This window comes from Taudactylus pleione, unplaced genomic scaffold (assembly GCF_031769625.1).
Source record: "Taudactylus pleione unplaced genomic scaffold, aTauple2 ptg001408l, whole genome shotgun sequence".
Classification (NCBI taxonomy): Eukaryota; Metazoa; Chordata; class Amphibia; order Anura; family Myobatrachidae; genus Taudactylus; species Taudactylus pleione.
The window spans coordinates 2,153,787-2,173,805 of NW_028285808.1; the positions used below are offsets into that span (position 1 = coordinate 2,153,787).

The 20,019-nt window shown below is 44.9% G+C and overlaps 1 protein-coding gene across 1 annotated transcript in view; it reads right to left on the minus strand.

The window, feature by feature from the left end:
* Positions 1-1,141, minus strand: part of STK32B (serine/threonine kinase 32B) — a 281,505-nt gene extending 280,364 nt beyond the window's left edge. The window contains exon 1 of the mRNA XM_088463551.1: positions 698-1,141. Within this exon, the coding sequence (XP_088319677.1) occupies positions 698-773 (76 nt within the window). The 5' untranslated portion in view covers positions 774-1,141. The remainder of the gene's footprint in view (positions 1-697) is intronic.
* Positions 1,142-20,019: the final 18,878 nt, after the last annotated feature.

Below are 20,019 nucleotides of genomic sequence, written 5' to 3' on the forward strand. Positions count from 1 at the left end.
TTAACCATAAAACTTTGAATATAGCATATATAACATTTATTTAGTAGAGTAAATATATTTTAATGGTGTATTTGAAAGAAAGAAAATCAGATTTTCTACAATTTAAAATGTGATTTTTTTTTTCAATTTAAACACTTATCCATTGTAGAATATTATTGCATCTCTTAGATTGGTATAAAAACCACCAAATTCCCTATTACGGTAACAGCAGGGAACATACATTAATATAAAATATAAATAAGCAAAATTAAATGAATATCAATAATATGCATGCTTGCATTCTCTGAGGTTATAAAATCAGTGTGTGTTAAATGAGTGTCTAGCAGTTTTTAATAATGTTTTACAGCGTTGCCGCTCACAATACAGAATTCGAAAACAAATAGAAGCTGTGAAGATAAGTGCACATATATTACAATACTGATTGAATTAAAGACATAAAATCTTTAATATCAGGTCCAGAATATAGTAGAATTGGAAGGTGAGTATAAGATAAAGGGTATCATTAAAAGAGGTGTGTGTCCTTACTGATAGAAAAAATGTTACATAGATGTAAAGTGACAAGAAGTGGGATTATAAGTGATATTAAAGTTACTTTACTGAGGATGTGTATAAGATAACTGATCACACAGCCAGAAGAGCAGATGAGGATGCTGCTGTCAGTTCAGCACCAGCCTAGGTACCATGGACAGCTCCTTACCTTCTTCATTGTCATCAAACACTGGAGTTTTGTGTGAGTGGTTGGTACCCATAATAATCCACCAGGTTTTCAGCATCCCCAACAGAAATAGTCGCTGTGTGAATGTAACATCTCAGGTAAGAGAGAGGCAATCCGATCCACAACACTGACACATTGCACTTCAGGACTAATGGGAATCTTGCAGCACAAGACCCAAGCAACTCCAAAGGCTATCTCCCTTCTTCTTGTCCCTCATACCCCTGGCTCCAGGTCAAAATAAAAGAAATTAAATATTCAGGTTGCCTTCCATGCTACTACTGTTCTCCTCTAACCTCTTCTTCACGCCCAGAACAGGGATGTCTGACATCAGCAGCTGGCTGGCTGTAGAACACTCCTGGTAGGCTGGGGGAATCCTCTGTTGTGCTTAGAGCCAGCCGACACAATGGAACAGATCCATCTCTCTCTCATGACACACTGCAATTGCCTTTGCTATTTATTAATGTGCTGCTTATAGCATATCAATGCACCGGGTGAGAGAGTGAGTGAGAGATAGAGAGAAGGAGGAGGAGGAGGACAGCTGTTGTGATCTTAGAACAGGAGACAGTGTATTAACATATTAACAGCTTGAGGTAGCTGCTCATTGCAGAACATGTAACTGGCGGATAAAGAGCTAGATTCATTTTTCTCTGGGTAACGTGCACCTTGCACCCATTGTCTCTTCTGCCCACACCCAGTCACATCACTGGCAAGGATGGTCAGATTTGTTTCATTGCATAAACTGCTGCCAAACATACAGCTTGCTACACACATATGTGCCATGTAATATGACATTGCTTGTCCACACTGTCATGATAACATTGACAATAATAATATACATTGCAAATTTTTGTGCGCTATATAAATAGCTGTTATTAAATTATAAATATTACAGTCCAGTGCTGGCTATATGAATTTAAATTACTCATTTAAAATTGAATGAAAAATATTCTACTATTAAACACTTGCTAGAAAGCATAATGTTATGTGTATGGTAGACATGAATGCCAAGTTAAACAATATCAGCCGTAACATTACTGGTGAGCAGTGCTGTCTAAATACTACTGTATACTTAATCATTCTCTGGGCGGAAAACCAACTGACAAATCTTAAGTAACACTGCCCTCTGGTGGTATCGCTGGGAGAAGAGGCAATCTAGATCACTGGTAAACTAAATATTATGATCTTTTGTTGTAGGGCATGTTTGGATTTATAGTTCACATAATCTAAAGTCAACCTGTGGTTCAGTGGTAGCTGTGAATTTAGATAAAAAACCTGCATACATTCAGAGGATTGCATAACATCTAAGATTTGTAATTCTAGACTTAATTCTAGTTTATAATTGCAAAATCTAAACTCTGTTATAAAATTATACAATTTACAATTTCTCTGTCAGTAACTACTTCCAGTGACAATGCATTAAAAAGTTATGTAAAATAAACAAAGTTATGTCAAATAAACAAAATAAATCCTGCAAAGAAAGTGCAGTGCAGACTTATGCGATGACACTGAAATGGAATGAGAAATGGGATGATTCTTTACGGTCAGTCATGTGGTGATGTTAATGTAAAAAATACCTCCTACCCGATAGCAGAGTGAATCTGTATATCACCGAATGTACACTATGTAAACAAAAGTGATTGAACACTGACAGCAAATAGATCAACAAGATTTTATTGGCGTCAGTACTTTGCAGTAATCACTCCATGTGGTGGACCTACAGACTCCCCTCTTGGAAAACTGTCCACAAGTTCCTGGAGAACAGCAGGCGGTATGTTCTGCCATTCTGCCTTAAATACAGTGACCAACTGTGACACTGAAGAAGGTCGAGTTGGCCTTGAATGCACCAGTTGCTCCAATTCGTCCCAGAGGTTCTCAATTGGGTTGTAGCTGGACTCTGAACTGGTCAGTCTATCCCGGTTACTGAATTATCTGTATACCAGTCCAGCATCACCCTGGAAACATGCAAGTGGAATTGTCGTCCTGATAAAAACATTTGTTGTTTCCATAGATCTGCAAGTGCATAGATCTCCCTACAAAGTGTTCTTGTTGAAAAAACCACATTAGTGGCCATTTGGAACTCGTGTGCAATGGTATGCATTTTGCTTGTGCAGGAGTGTCCAATCCCTTTTGTCTACATAGTGTATTTGCCTTGGTTCACCATCTACTGGATTTACATGTATACTGCAATTTCGTGAGTTAAGATAAGCTTCATGATTAGTGCTTATTATATAGTTGGATTTTCCATTCATGCTTCTGCGGAACTTGACTCTGCCCAAGTTATTGAACAGAACCTGACTTAAAGTCACTGCTCCACAGTGGAACCTAATTGAGGCAGAGGGCCGCAGCGTGGGAGGGGACGGGGGTTTAGACAAAGTGAGCGGGGGCAGCAGGGAGTCAGTAGTGTGTGTATATATATTATATATACACACACATACAGGACAGAGTGGGGGTGGTGGCTGAGCAAGCTGGCCGTTGAAGGGTAGGGGCAGTGGGCAATCAGCAGCATGAAGTGACCCGGCTGGCATATGCCAGGTCACTTCTATATACACTGCGGAAAACTTCTCTCCATCAGGGAGCAGGGGCAGAGTTTTTCTCTGACACTTTCTCCCTGGGCCCTTCTGATTGGCTGCTGTAGCAGCAGGGGGTAGGGAGACTGCAGTCTTCCCTGCTCTTCTCCTCTAAGGAGGCACATTATGCCATCCTGAGATGGAGAAAAAAAAATTAGAAGCGAAATGGAAAGCAGAGCTTTTTATGCTTCTATGAATAGTTCTCCTCATACTATTGTATGGGGAAGCTATGGAAATACTAAGCAGGGGCACCGCTGGAGAAATCTCAGATTTCTCCACGGCAAGCCCCTTTAGAAATTGGAGAAAGCAGTACAGGGATGGGGAACCACTGACCACCAATGTACTGTATATGCACTAGGGGGGTGGGATCAGTCCAGAGGTGGCAGTGGTCAGCAGCCATGGGGGGATGGGGACACACTGACCACCAATGTACTGTATATGCACTGGGGGGATCGGCCTGGCGGCGTTGGTCAGCGGCCATGAGGGGGAACCACTGGCCACCAATGTATATGCACTGAGGGGGATCTGTATAGGGGCACTACTGGGGGTACTGCAAAGGGGCACTACTGGGAGCACTGCAAAGGGGCAATACTGGGAGCACTGCAAAGGGGCACTACTGGGAGCACTGCAAAGGGGCACTACTGGGAGTACTGCAAAGGGGCACTACTGGGAGTACTGCAAAGGACACTATTGGGAGCACTGTATAGGGGCATTACTGGGGGCACTATTGGGAGTACTGCAAAGGGACACTATTGGGAGCACTGTATAGGGGCATTACTGGGGGCATTACTGGGAGCACTGCAAAGGGGCACTACTGGGAGCATTGCAAATGGGCACTACTGGGAGCACTGTATAGAGGAATTATTTATTTTATTTATTAACAGTTTCTTATATAGCGCAGCATATTCCGTTGCGCTTTACAATTGGAAACATTAATAGAACAAAACTGGGTAATAATAGACAGATATATAGGTAGAAAGGCCCTGCTCGCAAGCTTACAATCTATAGGGAAATAGGCATTGATACACAATGATAGGTGCTATATATTGCAGTTTTGGTCCAGCCAGAATGCAGAGTTTCTTGGTGGGCTGCATGATCCAGTCACACAGGAATGTCAGCCAAATGTCAGGAGGATGTGAAAGAAAGACAGTGTGTGAGGTTATATGATGAAGGTTATGTGGGCGGTTCTGTAATCTGATAAGCTTGCCTGAAGAGGTGAGTTTTCAGGGAATGTTTGAAGGATTGGAGACTAGAGGTAAGTCTTATTGTGCATGGTAAGGCATTCCATAGAGTGGGTGCTGCCCAAAGAAAGTCCTGTAACAGTGAATGGGAGCAAGTAATGCGCGGGGATGAGAGATGCAGATCTTGCGCTGAGCGCAGAGGTCGGGTTGGGAGATATTTTGAGATGAGTGAAGAGATGTATGTTGGTGTGGTTTGGTTAATGGCCTTATGTATAAGTAAAAGTATTTTGTATTGAATACGGTAGAAAACCGACAACCAATGGATGGACTGACAGAGTGGGGCAGCAGACGATGAACATTTGGCAAGGAAGATAAGCCTCACAGCTGTTTTTGGGAAGACCAGTAAGGAGACTAGTGCAATAGTCAATGCGGGAATAATGAGTGCATGGTTAAGAGTTTTTGCAGTGTCTTGTGTGAGATATGGTCGAATTTTGGATATGTTTTTTGGATGTATGTAGAATGATTCTGAAACAGATTGAGTGTGGGAAACAAAGGACAGTTCAGAGTCAAGGATGACACCAAGGCAGCGAGCTTGTGGGGCAGGGTGGATTGTCGAGTTATCAACAGTGATAGAGAGATTAGGTTGGTAACTGTTATTGGCCGGTGGAAATATAATTAATTCTGTTTTAGAAATATTAAGTTTGAGGTGGTGAGATGACATCCAAGATGAAATGGCAGAAAGACATTCAGTGACACGGACCAATACAGATGGTGATAAATCTGGGGAGGATAGGTAGAATTGAGTATCATCCGCATACAGATGGTACTGAAATCCAAAAGAGCGGATTAGTTTGCCAAGAGAGGTGGTATAGATTGAGAATAACAAAGGACCTTAGACAGAGCCTTGCATTACTCCAACTGATAGAGGTAGCAAAGAGGAGGCAGAATCAGAAAAATGAACAGTAAAAGAGCGATCAGATAGGAAGAGAACCAAGAAAGGGCTGTGTCCTTAAGACCTAGGGATTGTAGTGTTTATATGAGAAGAGAGTGGTCAACAGTGTCAAAAGCAGCAATCTAGAAGAATTAGGAGTGAGTAATGGCCTTTAGCCTTGGCAGTAACCATCTCATTAACTACCTTAGTCAGTGCAGTATAGGGGCACTACTGGGAGCACTGTATAGTGGCACTACTGGGAGCACTGCAAAGGGGCACTATTGGGAGCACTGCAAAGGAGCACTATTGAGATTTTATAGGGGCAAAACTGGGAGCACTGCAAAGGGGCACTATTGGGAGCACTGTATAGGGTGATCCCAATAATGGGGCTGTCAGTAATGGGGGGGATTGTATAAGGGGCAATCCTGTGGGCACTATTAGTTTTTATTAATTGTTTATAAAAAAATATATTTTTTTTAATTTCCAGATGTCTACTCTAAAAAAACTATTTTGGATGAGACTCATTGAACCGTACCAGGCCCTTGAGTGTCTCTGGAAGGTTGCCAGTAAGGACTATGCAAACAGAGACATAAAGAATCAGGCACTGCATAAGATGTTGAACTACAGTGAACGCCTTGAACATGATGCTGACGTTGATTGGGTAAAGGCGAAGATTCAGAGCTTGCGAACAGTGTTCTTAAAGCAGTACAAGAAGTACAAGGAAGGGCAACGTTTGGGAGCAGGTGCTGATGAGGTCCAGAAGCCCAAGCTGTGGTACTATGACCTGCTCACATTTGTTCTTGAACAAGAGCCACAGACACGGTCGCGGTGCTCACTGGAGCCAAGGGCCGAGGAGGACGACCTAGAAGAGAAGGTGGAGGCTCAGGGTCAGGTAAGCTATTAAAAATGTCATTAATTTACTTTGGAGTAGTTGAAGTCAATTGTTTTAAATTAACAAAAATGTCAACTGATTGAGCGTCTGTTCCCACGGGTTTCTGATTTTCCATATCAATTTATGGTAAGTATAAATGTTTTATTAAAAATTTATTGATTTCTTTTTTTTTTTCTTTTAATTCCAAGGTCGACGTGGATCCTGAACCTCCATCCAGCGAGCCCACAGAGGTCGTGAAGTTAGAAACGGAGAGGCCGGCTGCGTCAACATCAGATGCTGATCCTCCAGCAAGGAAGAGACGCAGACCGGTTTTCAGGACTCCCGACTCTGGACCGATAAGGACTGACCAATTTATGAAACACACGGAGGAGGTTTTAAAGGTTCCCCTGAGTGCAAATCAGGCTTTTGGAAGCAATGTCGGCCACAAAATGGATAAGATTACTCCAAATCAGCTTATCCATTTTAAGAGAGCAATATATCACACTATTATCCTTGCTCATCAAGAGAAATTGAATAAGCATACGGATGTAGGGTCATATATTAGGTCTCAGCCTCCCCCCATCGGCTTATAGTAATCTCCCCATCTCACCTTCTAGACAAGCATATCCCCCTTAGCCAATTTTTCCTCCGCCACATCCCCATCCATATGTTGCGTCGCGTAGCCCATCTCCCTATCCTGGCACATCGAGGAGTACTGTGCACTCATCATGGATGAGCACACAAGCTGCACTCCAGGCCGACGAAGATTTTTACAATTAGTAAATTTTTTCTTCTTTTTTTAGTGTTTTTTTAAATTGGTCAGTCCTTTTTGTCTTTGGTTTTTGTTCAATAATGCCCGTGAGTTTGGTCATAGTGCCATGACTAGGGTGAATGGAATTCATTGGACTTGTTTCCCAAATGTTGTGACATCTATGTTCTTCTTGTGCTCAAAGAACACTGTTTGGAAGTTTTGTTTTTTCCCTTTTACCTTATTGACGTTAGCATCACGTTCAGTGGTGTCGACTGTATTTCAATACGTTTTTCGGTGCCTGATTCTTTATGTTTGCGTAGTCCTTAAGACGCTCTTTGGTCTGGTACAATTGATGAATCCCATCCAGAATTATTTAAAAAAATTAATATAAAAAACAGTTTATTTATCTTAACAAACCGTGTTGTGTTTTTATTTATCTTTTTTAATATTTGTAAATGTTTATTTTAAAATGTATGGGGTAGGGCTACTGAGGTTATTGTTTATAGCCAATTGATAAAGTTTTGGCTGTCTGTATCACAACAGGAGAAGGCCCACGTTGTTATTAACACAGGCATCCAAATAACGACTCCTATCTTCATCACAACGTCAGAACTACGATGAACACATTCGACAAGGTAAAGTCCCATTGAGGGGAGGGGTTTCGTTTTAAGAATTGTTTAGGGTAAGTTTTATACGGGTGGGGGTGAGGGATTAGGTTAGGGGTACAAACCCCACTTTGGGAGAAGTAGGTTCTTGGTGTGGGAAACTTTGGTTAGTGTTTAATAAAGATTTTAAGTTTGTCACCCCTATGAGAGGTTTACGGAGGGTTGGTGCTGAAGGCTAGGGTTTAGAATACAATGAACAGTAGAAGTTTTTCATCATTCCTGTCAATAATAAAACAATATTTTTAATTACATTACACATTAAAAAAAATACTTTTTTAAAAGTGAGAAATACAATAATTTTTATTGAAGTTAGGTAGTGTACTCTTTTTATTTTTAACAATTAACAATGTCATTTTTATTAAAATACCAAGGTAGTGTTGCATATTAGTTAATAACATTTCCTTGCCAAGGCACTGTACCCACACCATTGAAATAGGCCATATAGTCTATTCGGACTTGTTTGGCCCGTCGTGAGTATGGTGTGGGTACATTTGGAGCAGACAGAGATATCCACATTGGATTGTCCTCAGTGTCTTCTGTGTCCATCTGGGATGTAGATACTGGCCTTTGTTGTGTCGATTTTATACGCAGCATGTTGTGAAGAGCACAGCAGGCCAGCACTATCCAGTCAATTTTATCAATTCCGAAATTTATAGGAGTATAGAAAATTCTGAACTGACTGCTCATTATTCCAAAGGTGTTCTCCACCGTACGCCTTGCTCTGGACAGTCGGTAATTGAAATTCTCTTCTCATTGTCCAAACCCCTCAGCGGAAACAGCTTCATTACATATTCGTTTAAAGCAAATGCCTCATCGGCAGCAAATGTATAATTCATGTGATGTTTTCACTGGGATGCAGGTGGTAACTGTAGCTGGCCGGATATCATTCGTTGGTAAAAGCCACCATGCGAGGCCCATCCATTTTTGTCAACATCCACATACAAAAATTTGTAATTGGTATTTACAAATGGCCATCATTACAATACTGAAATATCCCTTGTAGTTATAATTTGGGGAACCACTGTGCGCCTGTTGTATAATGCGCACGTGTTTCTCATCAATTGCCCCTCCACAATTTGGGAAATTCCGTCAACACTCAAATTCTTCAGCCACAGTTTTCCATTCTTCTATGGAAGACGGACACTAAAAGAAATAGGAAATTACGTAAATACACAAATAAGGCATTTATATTTTATATTATATAACACATCACCATACAATAATGTATACTTTTAATGACCATATCTAGGACCCTTTAGCATACCAAAATGATTAGACGTAGAGGTGGGGGGACTACTATACCCAATTTTATGAACTATAAAGAAAAAACACTTTTAAAGGCATTACAATCATGCACGCGTGTTTAAAACAGAGGGACACTTGTAGTGGGGTGGGTATTGCAATATCTCTCATAGGGATAGTAAACAACAGGGTGTGGCTGCCTATTGGAAATCACATTGAAGGGGCGTAGGGTGGGGTGCCCACTCGATTCTGGGTCAGGGCAATGTCTTAGTTCCTGAACCCTCTCTAATGCATATGCAGCTAAGCCACTTAGCAGCCTCTCAGGAAACTGCCTTCTCTCAGTCTCTCACTGGAGTCCTCCTGCCTGACACAAAGTGGTTTCACCAGATCCTCAGCAGGTTATCTTTTATTTGAAGAAACTCTTATTCATACTTGCCTACCCTCCCGATTTGGTCGGGAGCCTCCCGAAAATTGGGTGCTGCTCCAGACCTCCCAGGAAGGCAGGCAAGCCTCCCGGCTGCCGGCGACCCTTCCTATCCCCCCGCAATTACATGTAAAGCCCCCACAGCCGGGGACGGCGGTGATGCGATTCACGTGGATTCGTGTAATTTTGGCCCCGCCCCTGCTTCAGACTGCCTGTAATAACGGCAGTGTGTAGCGGGGGCGGGGCCAAAACCTGCTTCACACTGCCTGTAATAACGGCAGTGTGTAGCGGGGGCGGGGTCAAAATTATGTGATTGCGTGGCTCCGCCCCCTGCCCCACCCGCAAACACTCTTCGTCTGGCCGCCTCCGCCCCCGTTTGCTGGCCACGCCCCCCCAGTCATGCCGATCTGGCTGCTCCCTCCCGGAAGGGGCAGCCAGATAGTCGGCAAGTATGCTCCTATTCCTAGGGACTATCCCACTAATGCTGGGCATACACTCTACAATTATCTGTCAGATATCTGTCAAATCTGTCTGGTGGGAAGGAAAATCTGGTCCGTTTTCTAGTGTTTGGGAGCAAATTTCTAATGTTATTTGCTCCCATACATTACCAGATTTTCATTCCAACCAGCCAGATTGGACAGATATCTAACAGATAATTGCATAGTGTATGCCCAGGAATGACCTAAAAAAAAAATGGTCTGGGTACGGGATCCCAACGGTCAAAATACTGACAGCGGCATCTCAACGTTCAAAATCAAGATGGATTTTGGTACCGTAAGTATTTTAATCCATTTTAACAATCTGTATAACCTTTTGCATAATTTCATTTTGCCCACCTTTTTGTCTTAAAATTTGAATCAGTTATGCGGTAGAGCATCCTATATAGCAGAACAAATAACTACTAAATAAAAATGTGAAATAACAACCATTAGACTATACTAGGTTAGTGATAAGATAAAAATTATAGAAACCAGTGTGAGTTCATTCATCGTCCTCCTCAACTCTCCTCTGAGCTGCTGGTCTGTTGAATCCAACTCTGCATGGACCCCTGTCTGCTATTCTCCTGATTGGCTTGCCTGCTGCCTGCAGGCCTGTATTGGGGAGTGAGCACACCTTTGCAATCATGTGGGGAAGATCCTACATCCCTGCACAGGTGGCTAACTAGCGCCACCTATCCTGTTATCACAGTACTACATAAGGATAGGTGAAACTAGACTTTTAGGGGTCTATTTACTAAGCAGTGTTAGGATTAGGGGTGAGCGGGTTCGGATTTCTGAAATCCGAACCCCCCCGAGCCCCCCCGATCCGAGTCCGATCCGAGTCAGGCTCGACTTTTCCCGCCTGACTCGGATCTGAAATCGAGGCAAAACGTCATCTTCCCGCCTTCCGAGTCTCGCGGGTTTTGGATCCTATATAAGGTACACACGTCGGCGCCATTTTCTCACTCGGCTGTGGACAGTGAAGAGGGAGGGTGGGAGTTAGGGCTGTGTAGTGTAGTGTAGTGTAGTGCTGCTGTTGTCCACTACTTCAAAGTCCATAGGGGCTGGCTGTGTTGTGCTGTGCTGCTGTTGTTAATAGGGGCTGTGTCCACTACTTCAAAGTCCATAGGGGCTGGCTGGACTGTGTTGTGCAGTCAGTTCTCCATAGGGGCTGTGTCCACTCCAAAGTCCTGTGCAGTGTCCCAGTCCTAAAGGAGTGCTGTAGTGTTGTCCAGGGGGTGCTCTGTCCATCAGGGGTGCTCCCCCCAAGTGCTAAAAAAATAATATATTTTCTGTGTTTGTGAATTGTGTGCGCAGTAGCCGCACGTGCATCAACAAAGTAGTGCCAAGCGTGCGCCTGTGTCATAAGTAAAGGGCCGGCTGGCTTGACCGTTAAGGGTGCTGTAACCCCCGAAAGTACACTCCAGTCCAAACCAAAAAAAAAATTATTTTCTGTGTTTGTGAATTGTGTGCGCAGTAGCCGCACGTGCATCAACAAAGTAGTGCCAAGCGTGCGCCTGTGTCATAAGTAAAGGGCCGGCTGGCTTGACCGTTAAGGGTGCTGTAACCCCCGAAAGTACACTCCAGTCCAAACCAAAAAAAAAATTATTTTCTGTGTTTGTGAATTGTGTGCGCAGTAGCCGCACGTGCATCAACAAAGTAGTGCCAAGCGTGCGCCTGTGTCATAAGTAAAGGGCCGGCTGGCTTGACCGTTAAGGGTGCTGTAACCCCCGAAAGTACACTCCAGTCCAAACCAAAAAAAATATTATTTTCTGTGTTTGTGAATTGTGTGCGCAGTAGTCGCACGTGCATCAACAAAGTAGTGCCAAGCGTGCGCCTGTGTCATAAGTAAAGGGCCGGCTGGCTTGACCGTTAAGGGTGCTGTAACCCCCGAAAGTACACTCCAGTCCAAACCAAAAAAAAAATTATTTTCTGTGTTTGTGAATTGTGTGCGCAGTAGCCGCACGTGCATCAACAAAGTAGTGCCAAGCGTGCGCCTGTGTCATAAGTAAAGGGCCGGCTGGCTTGACCGTTAAGGGTGCTGTAACCCCCGAAAGTACACTCCAGTCCTAACCAAAAAAAAATTATTTTCTGTGTTTGTGAATTGTGTGCGCAGTAGCCGCACGTGCATCAACAAAGTAGTGCCAAGAGTGCGCCTGTGTCATAAGTAAAGGGCCGGCTGGCTTGACCATTAAGGGTGCTGTAACCCCCGAAAGTACACTCCAGTCCAAACCAAAAAAAAAATTATTTTCTGTGTTTGTGAATTGTGTGCGCAGTAGCCGCACGTGCATCAACAAAGTAGTGCCAAGCGTGCGCCTGTGTCATAAGTAAAGGGCCGGCTGGCTTGACCGTTAAGGGTGCTGTAACCCCCGAAAGTACACTCCAGTCCAAACCAAAAAAAAAATTATTTTCTGTGTTTGTGAATTGTGTGCGCAGTAGCCGCACGTGCATCAACAAAGTAGTGCCAAGCGTGCGCCTGTGTCATAAGTAAAGGGCCGGCTGGCTTGACCGTTAAGGGTGCTGTAACCCCCGAAAGTACACTCCAGTCCAAACCAAAAAAAAAATTATTTTCTGTGTTTGTGAATTGTGTGCGCAGTAGCCGCACGTGCATCAACAAAGTAGTGCCAAGCGTGCGCCTGTGTCATAAGTAAAGGGCCGGCTGGCTTGACCGTTAAGGGTGCTGTAACCCCCGAAAGTACACTCCAGTCCAAACCAAAAAAAAAATTATTTTCTGTGTTTGTGAATTGTGTGCGCAGTAGCCGCACGTGCATCAACAAAGTAGTGCCAAGCGTGCGCCTGTGTCATAAGTAAAGGGCCGGCTGGCTTGACCGTTAAGGGTGCTGTAACCCCCGAAAGTACACTCCAGTCCAAACCAAAAAAAAAATTATTTTCTGTGTTTGTGAATTGTGTGCGCAGTAGCCGCACGTGCATCAACAAAGTAGTGCCAAGCGTGCGCCTGTGTCATAAGTAAAGGGCCGGCTGGCTTGACCGTTAAGGGTGCTGTAACCCCCGAAAGTACACTCCAGTCCAAACCAAAAAAAAAATTATTTTCTGTGTTTGTGAATTGTGTGCGCAGTAGCCGCACGTGCATCAACAAAGTAGTGCCAAGAGTGCGCCTGTGTCATAAGTAAAGGGCCGGCTGGCTTGACCGTTAAAGGGTGCTGTAACCCCCAAAGTACACTCCAGTCCAAACCAAAAAAAAAATTATTTTCTGTGTTTGTGAATTGTGTGCGCAGTAGCCGCACGTGCATCAACAAAGTAGTGCCAAGCGTGCGCCTGTGTCATAAGTAAAGGGCCGGCTGGCTTGACCGTTAAGGGTGCTGTAACCCCCGAAAGTACACTCCAGTCCAAACCAAAAAAAAAATTATTTTCTGTGTTTGTGAATTGTGTGCGCAGTAGCCGCACGTGCATCAACAAAGTAGTGCCAAGCGTGCGCCTGTGTCATAAGTAAAGGGCCGGCTGGCTTGACCGTTAAAGGGTGCTGTAACCCCCAAAGTACACTCCAGTCCAAACCAAAAAAAAAATTATTTTCTGTGTTTGTGAATTGTGTGCGCAGTAGCCGCACGTGCATCAACAAAGTAGTGCCAAGAGTGCGCCTGTGTCATAAGTAAAGGGCCGGCTGGCTTGACCGTTAAAGGGTGCTGTAACCCCCAAAGTACACTCCAGTCCAAACCAAAAAAAAAATTATTTTCTGTGTTTGTGAATTGTGTGCGCAGTAGCCGCACGTGCATCAACAAAGTAGTGCCAAGCGTGCGCCTGTGTCATAAGTAAAGGGCCGGCTGGCTTGACCGTTAAGGGTGCTGTAACCCCCGAAAGTACACTCCAGTCCAAACCAAAAAAAAAATTATTTTCTGTGTTTGTGAATTGTGTGCGCAGTAGCCGCACGTGCATCAACAAAGTAGTGCCAAGCGTGCGCCTGTGTCATAAGTAAAGGGCCGGCTGGCTTGACCGTTAAAGGGTGCTGTAACCCCCAAAGTACACTCCAGTCCAAACCAAAAAAAAAATTATTTTCTGTGTTTAGCCGCACGTATATATCAAATCGATATAACATAAATGGAGGACCAAACTTTCTCCGATAAAAATAAAATAGAGAAAGATCAAGAACCACTTCCTCCTAGTGCTGAAGCTGCTGCCACTAGTCATGACATAGACGATAACATGCCATCAACGTCGTCTGCCAAGGCCGATGCCCAATGTCATAGTAGAGGGCACATACAATCCCAAATGGCAAAGTTCAGGAAAATGACCTTGAAAAAGACATTTAAATCAGCTGAAGAGAAACGTAAACTTGCCAATATGCCATTTACGACACGGAGTGGCAAGGAACGGCTAAGGTCGATCCCTAGTATGTTCATGACTAGTGGTTCAGCTTCACATGACGATGGAAGCCCTCCTCCCACTAAAAAAATCAAAAGAGTTAAGCTGGCAAAAGCACAGCGAAGAACTGTGCTTTCTAAGAAGATATCACAAATCCCCAAGGAGAGTCCAAGTGTGGTGGTGGTTGCGATGCCTGACCTTCCCAGCACTGGACGGGAAGAGGTGGCTCTTTCCACCATTTGCACGCCCCCTGCAAGTGCTGAAAGGAGCACCCACAGTCCACTTGCTGATATGCAAATTGAAGATGTCACTGTTGAAGTACAACAGGATGAGGATACTGGTGTAGCTGGCGCTGAGGAGGAAGTTGGCGAGGAGGATTCTGATGGTGATGTGGTTTGTTTAAATCAGGCTCCGGGGGAGACAGTTGTTGTCCGTGGGATGAAAAAGCCCATCACGGTCATGCCTGGGCAGAAGACCAAACATTCCACCTCTTTGGTCTGGCAATATTTCTATCCAAATCCGGACAACAACTGTCTTGCCATATGTACCATATGTAAAGGTGAAATAAGTAGGGGTAGGGACGTCAACCACCTAGGAACATCCTCCCTTATACGGCACCTGCAGCGCGTTCATAAAAAGTTACTGTCAAGTTCAGAAACTTTGGCTAAGACCGTAAGCAGTCCAGGGACACCTAAATCCCGTTGTCCTGTTGTATCCAAGCGCCTGCAAACCACACCGTCAACTCCCTCCTCGTCAATTTCCTCCTTAGTCAGGATCGGAAGTAGTCCTGCAGGCCATGTCACTGGCATGACTGACTCTCCTATCCGGGATTCCTCTGGAGGATCCTGCATTGCTACGCCTACTGCTGCCGCTGCTGCTGTTGCTGCTGCTGGGAGTCGTTCATCATCCCAGAGAGGAAGTAGGAACACCACTACTTTTACTAAACAATTGACCCTCCAACAGTCCTTAGCGAGGAGGATGAAGTACGACAGCAGTCACCCTGAAGCAAAACGTATAACTGAGGCCTTGACTGCTATGTTGGTGTTAGACGTGCGTCCGGTATCCGCCATTAGTGCAGTGGGATTTAGACAATTGATGGAGGTAGTGTGTCCCCGGTTCCAAATCCCGTCTAGATTCCACTTCACTAGGCAGGCGATACCGAGACTGTACAGAAACGTCAGAAAAAGTGTCCTCAGTGTCCTGAAAAATGCCGTTGTACACAATGTCCACTTAACCACGGACATGTGGACAAGTGGAACAGGGCAGACTAAGGACTATATGACTGTGACAGCCCACTGGGTAGATGTATCACCTTACGCAGCAACAGCAGCAGCGTCACCAGTAGCAGCATCTCAGAAACGCCAGCTCGTTACAAGGCAGGCTACGCTGTGTATCACCGGTTTCAGTAAGAGGCACACCGCCGACAACCTCTTAGAGAAACTGAGGGAAATCATCGCCCAGTGGCTTACCCCACTTAGACTCTCCTGGGGATTTGTGATATCTGACAACGCCACCAATATTGTGCGGGCATTACATCTGGGCAAATTCCAGCACGTCCCATGTTTTGCTCACACAATAAACTTGGTGGTGCAGAATTTTCTGAAAAGCGACAGGGGCGTGCAGCAGACGCTTTGGGTGGCCCAAAAAATTTCTGGCCACTTTCACCATTCAGCGACTGCGTGCCGAAGACTGGAGCGCCAGCAAACACTCTTGAACCTGCCCCGCCATCACCTGAAGCAAGAGGTTGTGACGCGGTGGAACTCAACCCTCTATATGCTTCAGAGGATGGAGGAGCAGCAAAAGGCCATACAAGCCTATACATCCACCTATGACATAGGCAAAGGAGGGGGTATGCACCTGACTCAAGCGCAGTGGAGAATGATTTCCGTGTTGTGCAAGGTTCTCCAGCCCTTCGAACTTGCCAAACGTGAAGTCAGTTCAGACACTGCCAGCTTGAGTCAGGTCATTCCCCTCATCAGGCTTTTGCAGAAGCAGCTGGAGAAAGTGAAGGAGGAGCTAAGACGGAGCGATTCCGCTCGGCATGTGGGACTTGTGAATGAAGCCCTTCATTCGCTTTGCCAGGATTCCAGGGTGGTCAATCTGTTGAAATCAGACCACTACATTTTGGCCACCGTGCTCGATCCTAGGTTTAAAGCCTATGTGGTGTCTCTCTTTCCGGCCGACACAAGCCTGCAGAGGTGCAAAGACCTGCTGGTGAACACACTGTCAGCTGAAGCGGAACGTGACACGTCAACAGCTCCTTCTTCATTTTCTCCCGCAACTGGGGCTGCCAGGAAAAAACTTAGGTATCCTAAGCAACCCGCTGGCGGTGATGCAGGGCAGGCAGGACCAAGTTTGGACATCTGGTCCGACTGAAGGACCTGGCAACAATTTCTGACATGTCTACTGTCACTGCATATGATACTGTCACCATTGACAGAATGGTGGAGGATTACATCGGTGACAGCATCCAAGTAGGCATGTCAGACAGTCCGTACCTGTACTGGCAGGAAAAAGAGGCAATTTGGAGGCCCCTGTACAAACTGGCTCTATTTTACCTGAGTTGCCCCCCCTCCAGTGTGTACTCCGAAAGAGTGTTTAGTGCAGCCGGGAACCTTGTCAGCGAAAGGCGTAGGAGGTTGCTTCCACAGAATGTGGAGAAGATGATGTTCATCAAAATGAATTATCAGCTCTTCCAGGGAGACCAGCCTCCAGAAAGTACAGAGGGACCTGTGGTGGTGGATTCAAGTGGGGACGAGTTAATACTTTGTGAGGATGAGGATGTACACACTGAAGAGGGTGAGGAATCGGTGGATGAGGAGGATGAGGATGACATCTTGCCTCCGTAGAGCCAGTTTGTGCAGGGACAGATTAATTGCCAGCTTGTTTTGTGGGGGCCCAAACGAACCAATCATTTCAGCCACAGTTGTGTGGCAGACACTGGCGCTGAAATGATTGGTTTGTTAAAGTGTGCATGTCCTGTTTATACAACATAAGGGTGGGTGGGAGGGCCTAAGGACAATTCCATCTTGCACCTCTTTTTTTTCTTTGCATTATGTACAGTTTGGGGCCTAGTTTTTCAAACTGCCATCCTGTCTGCCACTGCAGTATCACGCCTAGATGGGTCACGTGTTTGTGCCGCCCACTCGTGTCATTTAGCGTAGTCATCCAGCTACCTCGGTGCAACCTTTTGGACATAAAAACACTATTGTGAGGTGTGAGGTGTTCAGCATAGACTGGAAATGAGTGGAAATTAAGGTTATTGAGGTTAATAATAGCATAGGAGCAGAAAAACCTACAAATTCTGTGATTTTAGCTGTTTTTATGCTTTTTTTCAAAAAAATACAGATCCAAAACACAAAACCCAGAACCCAAAACACGGAAGGGTGGTTTTGGCAAAACCAATCCAGATCCAAAACACGAAGAAAGATCCAGATCCAAAACCAAAACACAAAACACGAAAAGTGGCCGGTGCACACCCCTAGTTAGGATACAGAGTGAAAAGTGATAAGAAAGTGATAAGGTGCCATCCAATCAGCTCCCAACTGTCATTTTTAAAACACAGCCTCTGAGATGACAGTTGGGAGCTGATTGGCTGGCACCTTATCACTTTCTTATCACTTTTCACTCTGTCTCCTAACACTGCTTAGTAAATAGACACCTTGGTAATGTATGGTCCCAATTCTACCCTCTTACTAGAACATGTGCTACTGTACCTTGACAGTTTGCGACTCTTGTGACCCTTAGTTAGGCAGTGATGTTTTCTAGCTTCATCTCTATGCTCAGGTCAATGTCAACCTCAATCACTACTGGAGAATTCATATTATGGGGGAGATGTATCATCGGTACCAAGAATATCGCAAAGAACAGCTATCTCGATGAGAGCTGTCCTTTGCGATGCTGCCGGGCAGAGGGACTTCCGGGTTTAACATCCAGAAGTCCTCCTGCGCATGTGCAGAAGGACACGGCCCGCGGGGGCTCATGGGAGGGATCCGTCCGGATCCCTCCCAGCCCAGAGCGTTGCGCTAAGAAGCCCATAGGCTTCTATTGGGTAACGCCACTTGAAGGTGGTATTACCTAGCAACGCGAAGCAGCAGAATGCAGCACATTCTGCTGCTTAATACATCCGGGGGATGCGGTAAAACCCCAGAAAACTGCATTTTTGGGGGTTTTACCGCATTTTTGCTGTTAATACATCTCCCCCTATGCCACACAAAACTAAAGTACCCATTTATCAACGAGTTTTATCAAATGCAATGAGTTTTAAAACTCATAGCGTATAATAATGGTGCTCCAGCCAATCAGCTCCAAACTGTCATCTGTTTGAAAAATGACAATTGGGAGCTGATTGGCTTGAGCACCATTTATCATATGCAATGAGTTTTAAAAATTGTTACATTTGATAAAACTCATAGATAAATAGGCCCCTAAGTGACTCTAGTTCACATTGTGCTACACGGAACTCGGGGAGATTTAGCAAAGCTTGGAGAGAGATAAAGTAGAGAGAGAAAAAGTACCAACTAATCAACTTCTAATTGTCATTTTACAGGCTGTGTTTGAAAAATTAGAGGAGCTGATTAGTTGGTACTTTATCTTTCCACTTCATCTCTCAACAAGCTTTGATACATCTCCTGCTAAGTGTCTACAGCCCATATTATCCGTACAGAACAAATCACCTCCAGTTCATATTAAACCACACAGAACAAAGTGCCTCCAGTTCATATTATACCACATAGAACAAAGCATCTCCAGTTCATATTAGACTGCACAGAACAAAGGGGGTCATTCAGACCCGCTCGCGAGCACAGAACGCTCGCAAGCGGGTTGATGTTCCCCCACTGCGCATGTGCACGATGGAGGGAGCTCCGTCGTGCGCATGCGCGAGACCCGGCGAGCGACGGGCTCTCATTCGCTCCGGGTCTCGCACCAAAGGGGGCATGCTGTCGATGTTGATTGACAGCACGCCCCCTTTGGTGGGCGTGTGGCGGGGGCGTGCCTGCCAAACGGAGGTGTTCCCATGGGAACGCCTACCATCTGAAGCCGGCCCCACTGACATCACTAGTGATGTCAGTGGGAGTGATTTTGGCTCTGATAGAGCCAAAATCACTCCAGGGCTTGCGGCAGCGAGACCCTACCGCAGGGTCTCCGTCACAAGCCCGATGGTCATGATGGTCAAGACCACCGCGACCATCATCATGGACGCTCGCATATGCTGTGGGTGGTCACCCACAGCTATGCGAGCGGCCAGGAGGCCGCTCCATTTTCATGGAGGAGGGCCCTGATTCAGAGCGAGCGCTCTGGTCAGAGCTTTCGGCTCTGAATCAGGCCCAAAGTGCCTCCAGTTCATATTATATCACACAGAACAAAGCACCTCCAGTTCATATTATACCACACAGAACAAAGTGCCTCCATTTCATATTATACCACACAGAACAAAGTGCCTCCAGTTCATATTATATCACACAGAACAAAGTGCCTTCAGTTCATATTATACCACATAGAACAAAGTGCCTCCATTTCATATTATATCACACAGAACAAAGCACCTCCAGTTCATATTATACCACACAGAACAAAGTGCCTCCAGTTCATATTATACCACACAGAACAAAGCACCTCCAGTTCATATTATACCACACAGAACAAAGTGCCTCCATTTCATATTATACCACACAGAACAAAGTGCCTCCAGTTCATATTATATCACACAGAACAAAGTGCCTTCAGTTCATATTATACCACATGGAACAAAGTGCCTCCAGTTCATATTATATCACACAGAATAAAGCACCTCCAGTTCATATTATACCACATAGAACAAAGTTCCTCCAGTTCATATTATACCACACAGAACAAAGTGCCTCCAGTTCATATTA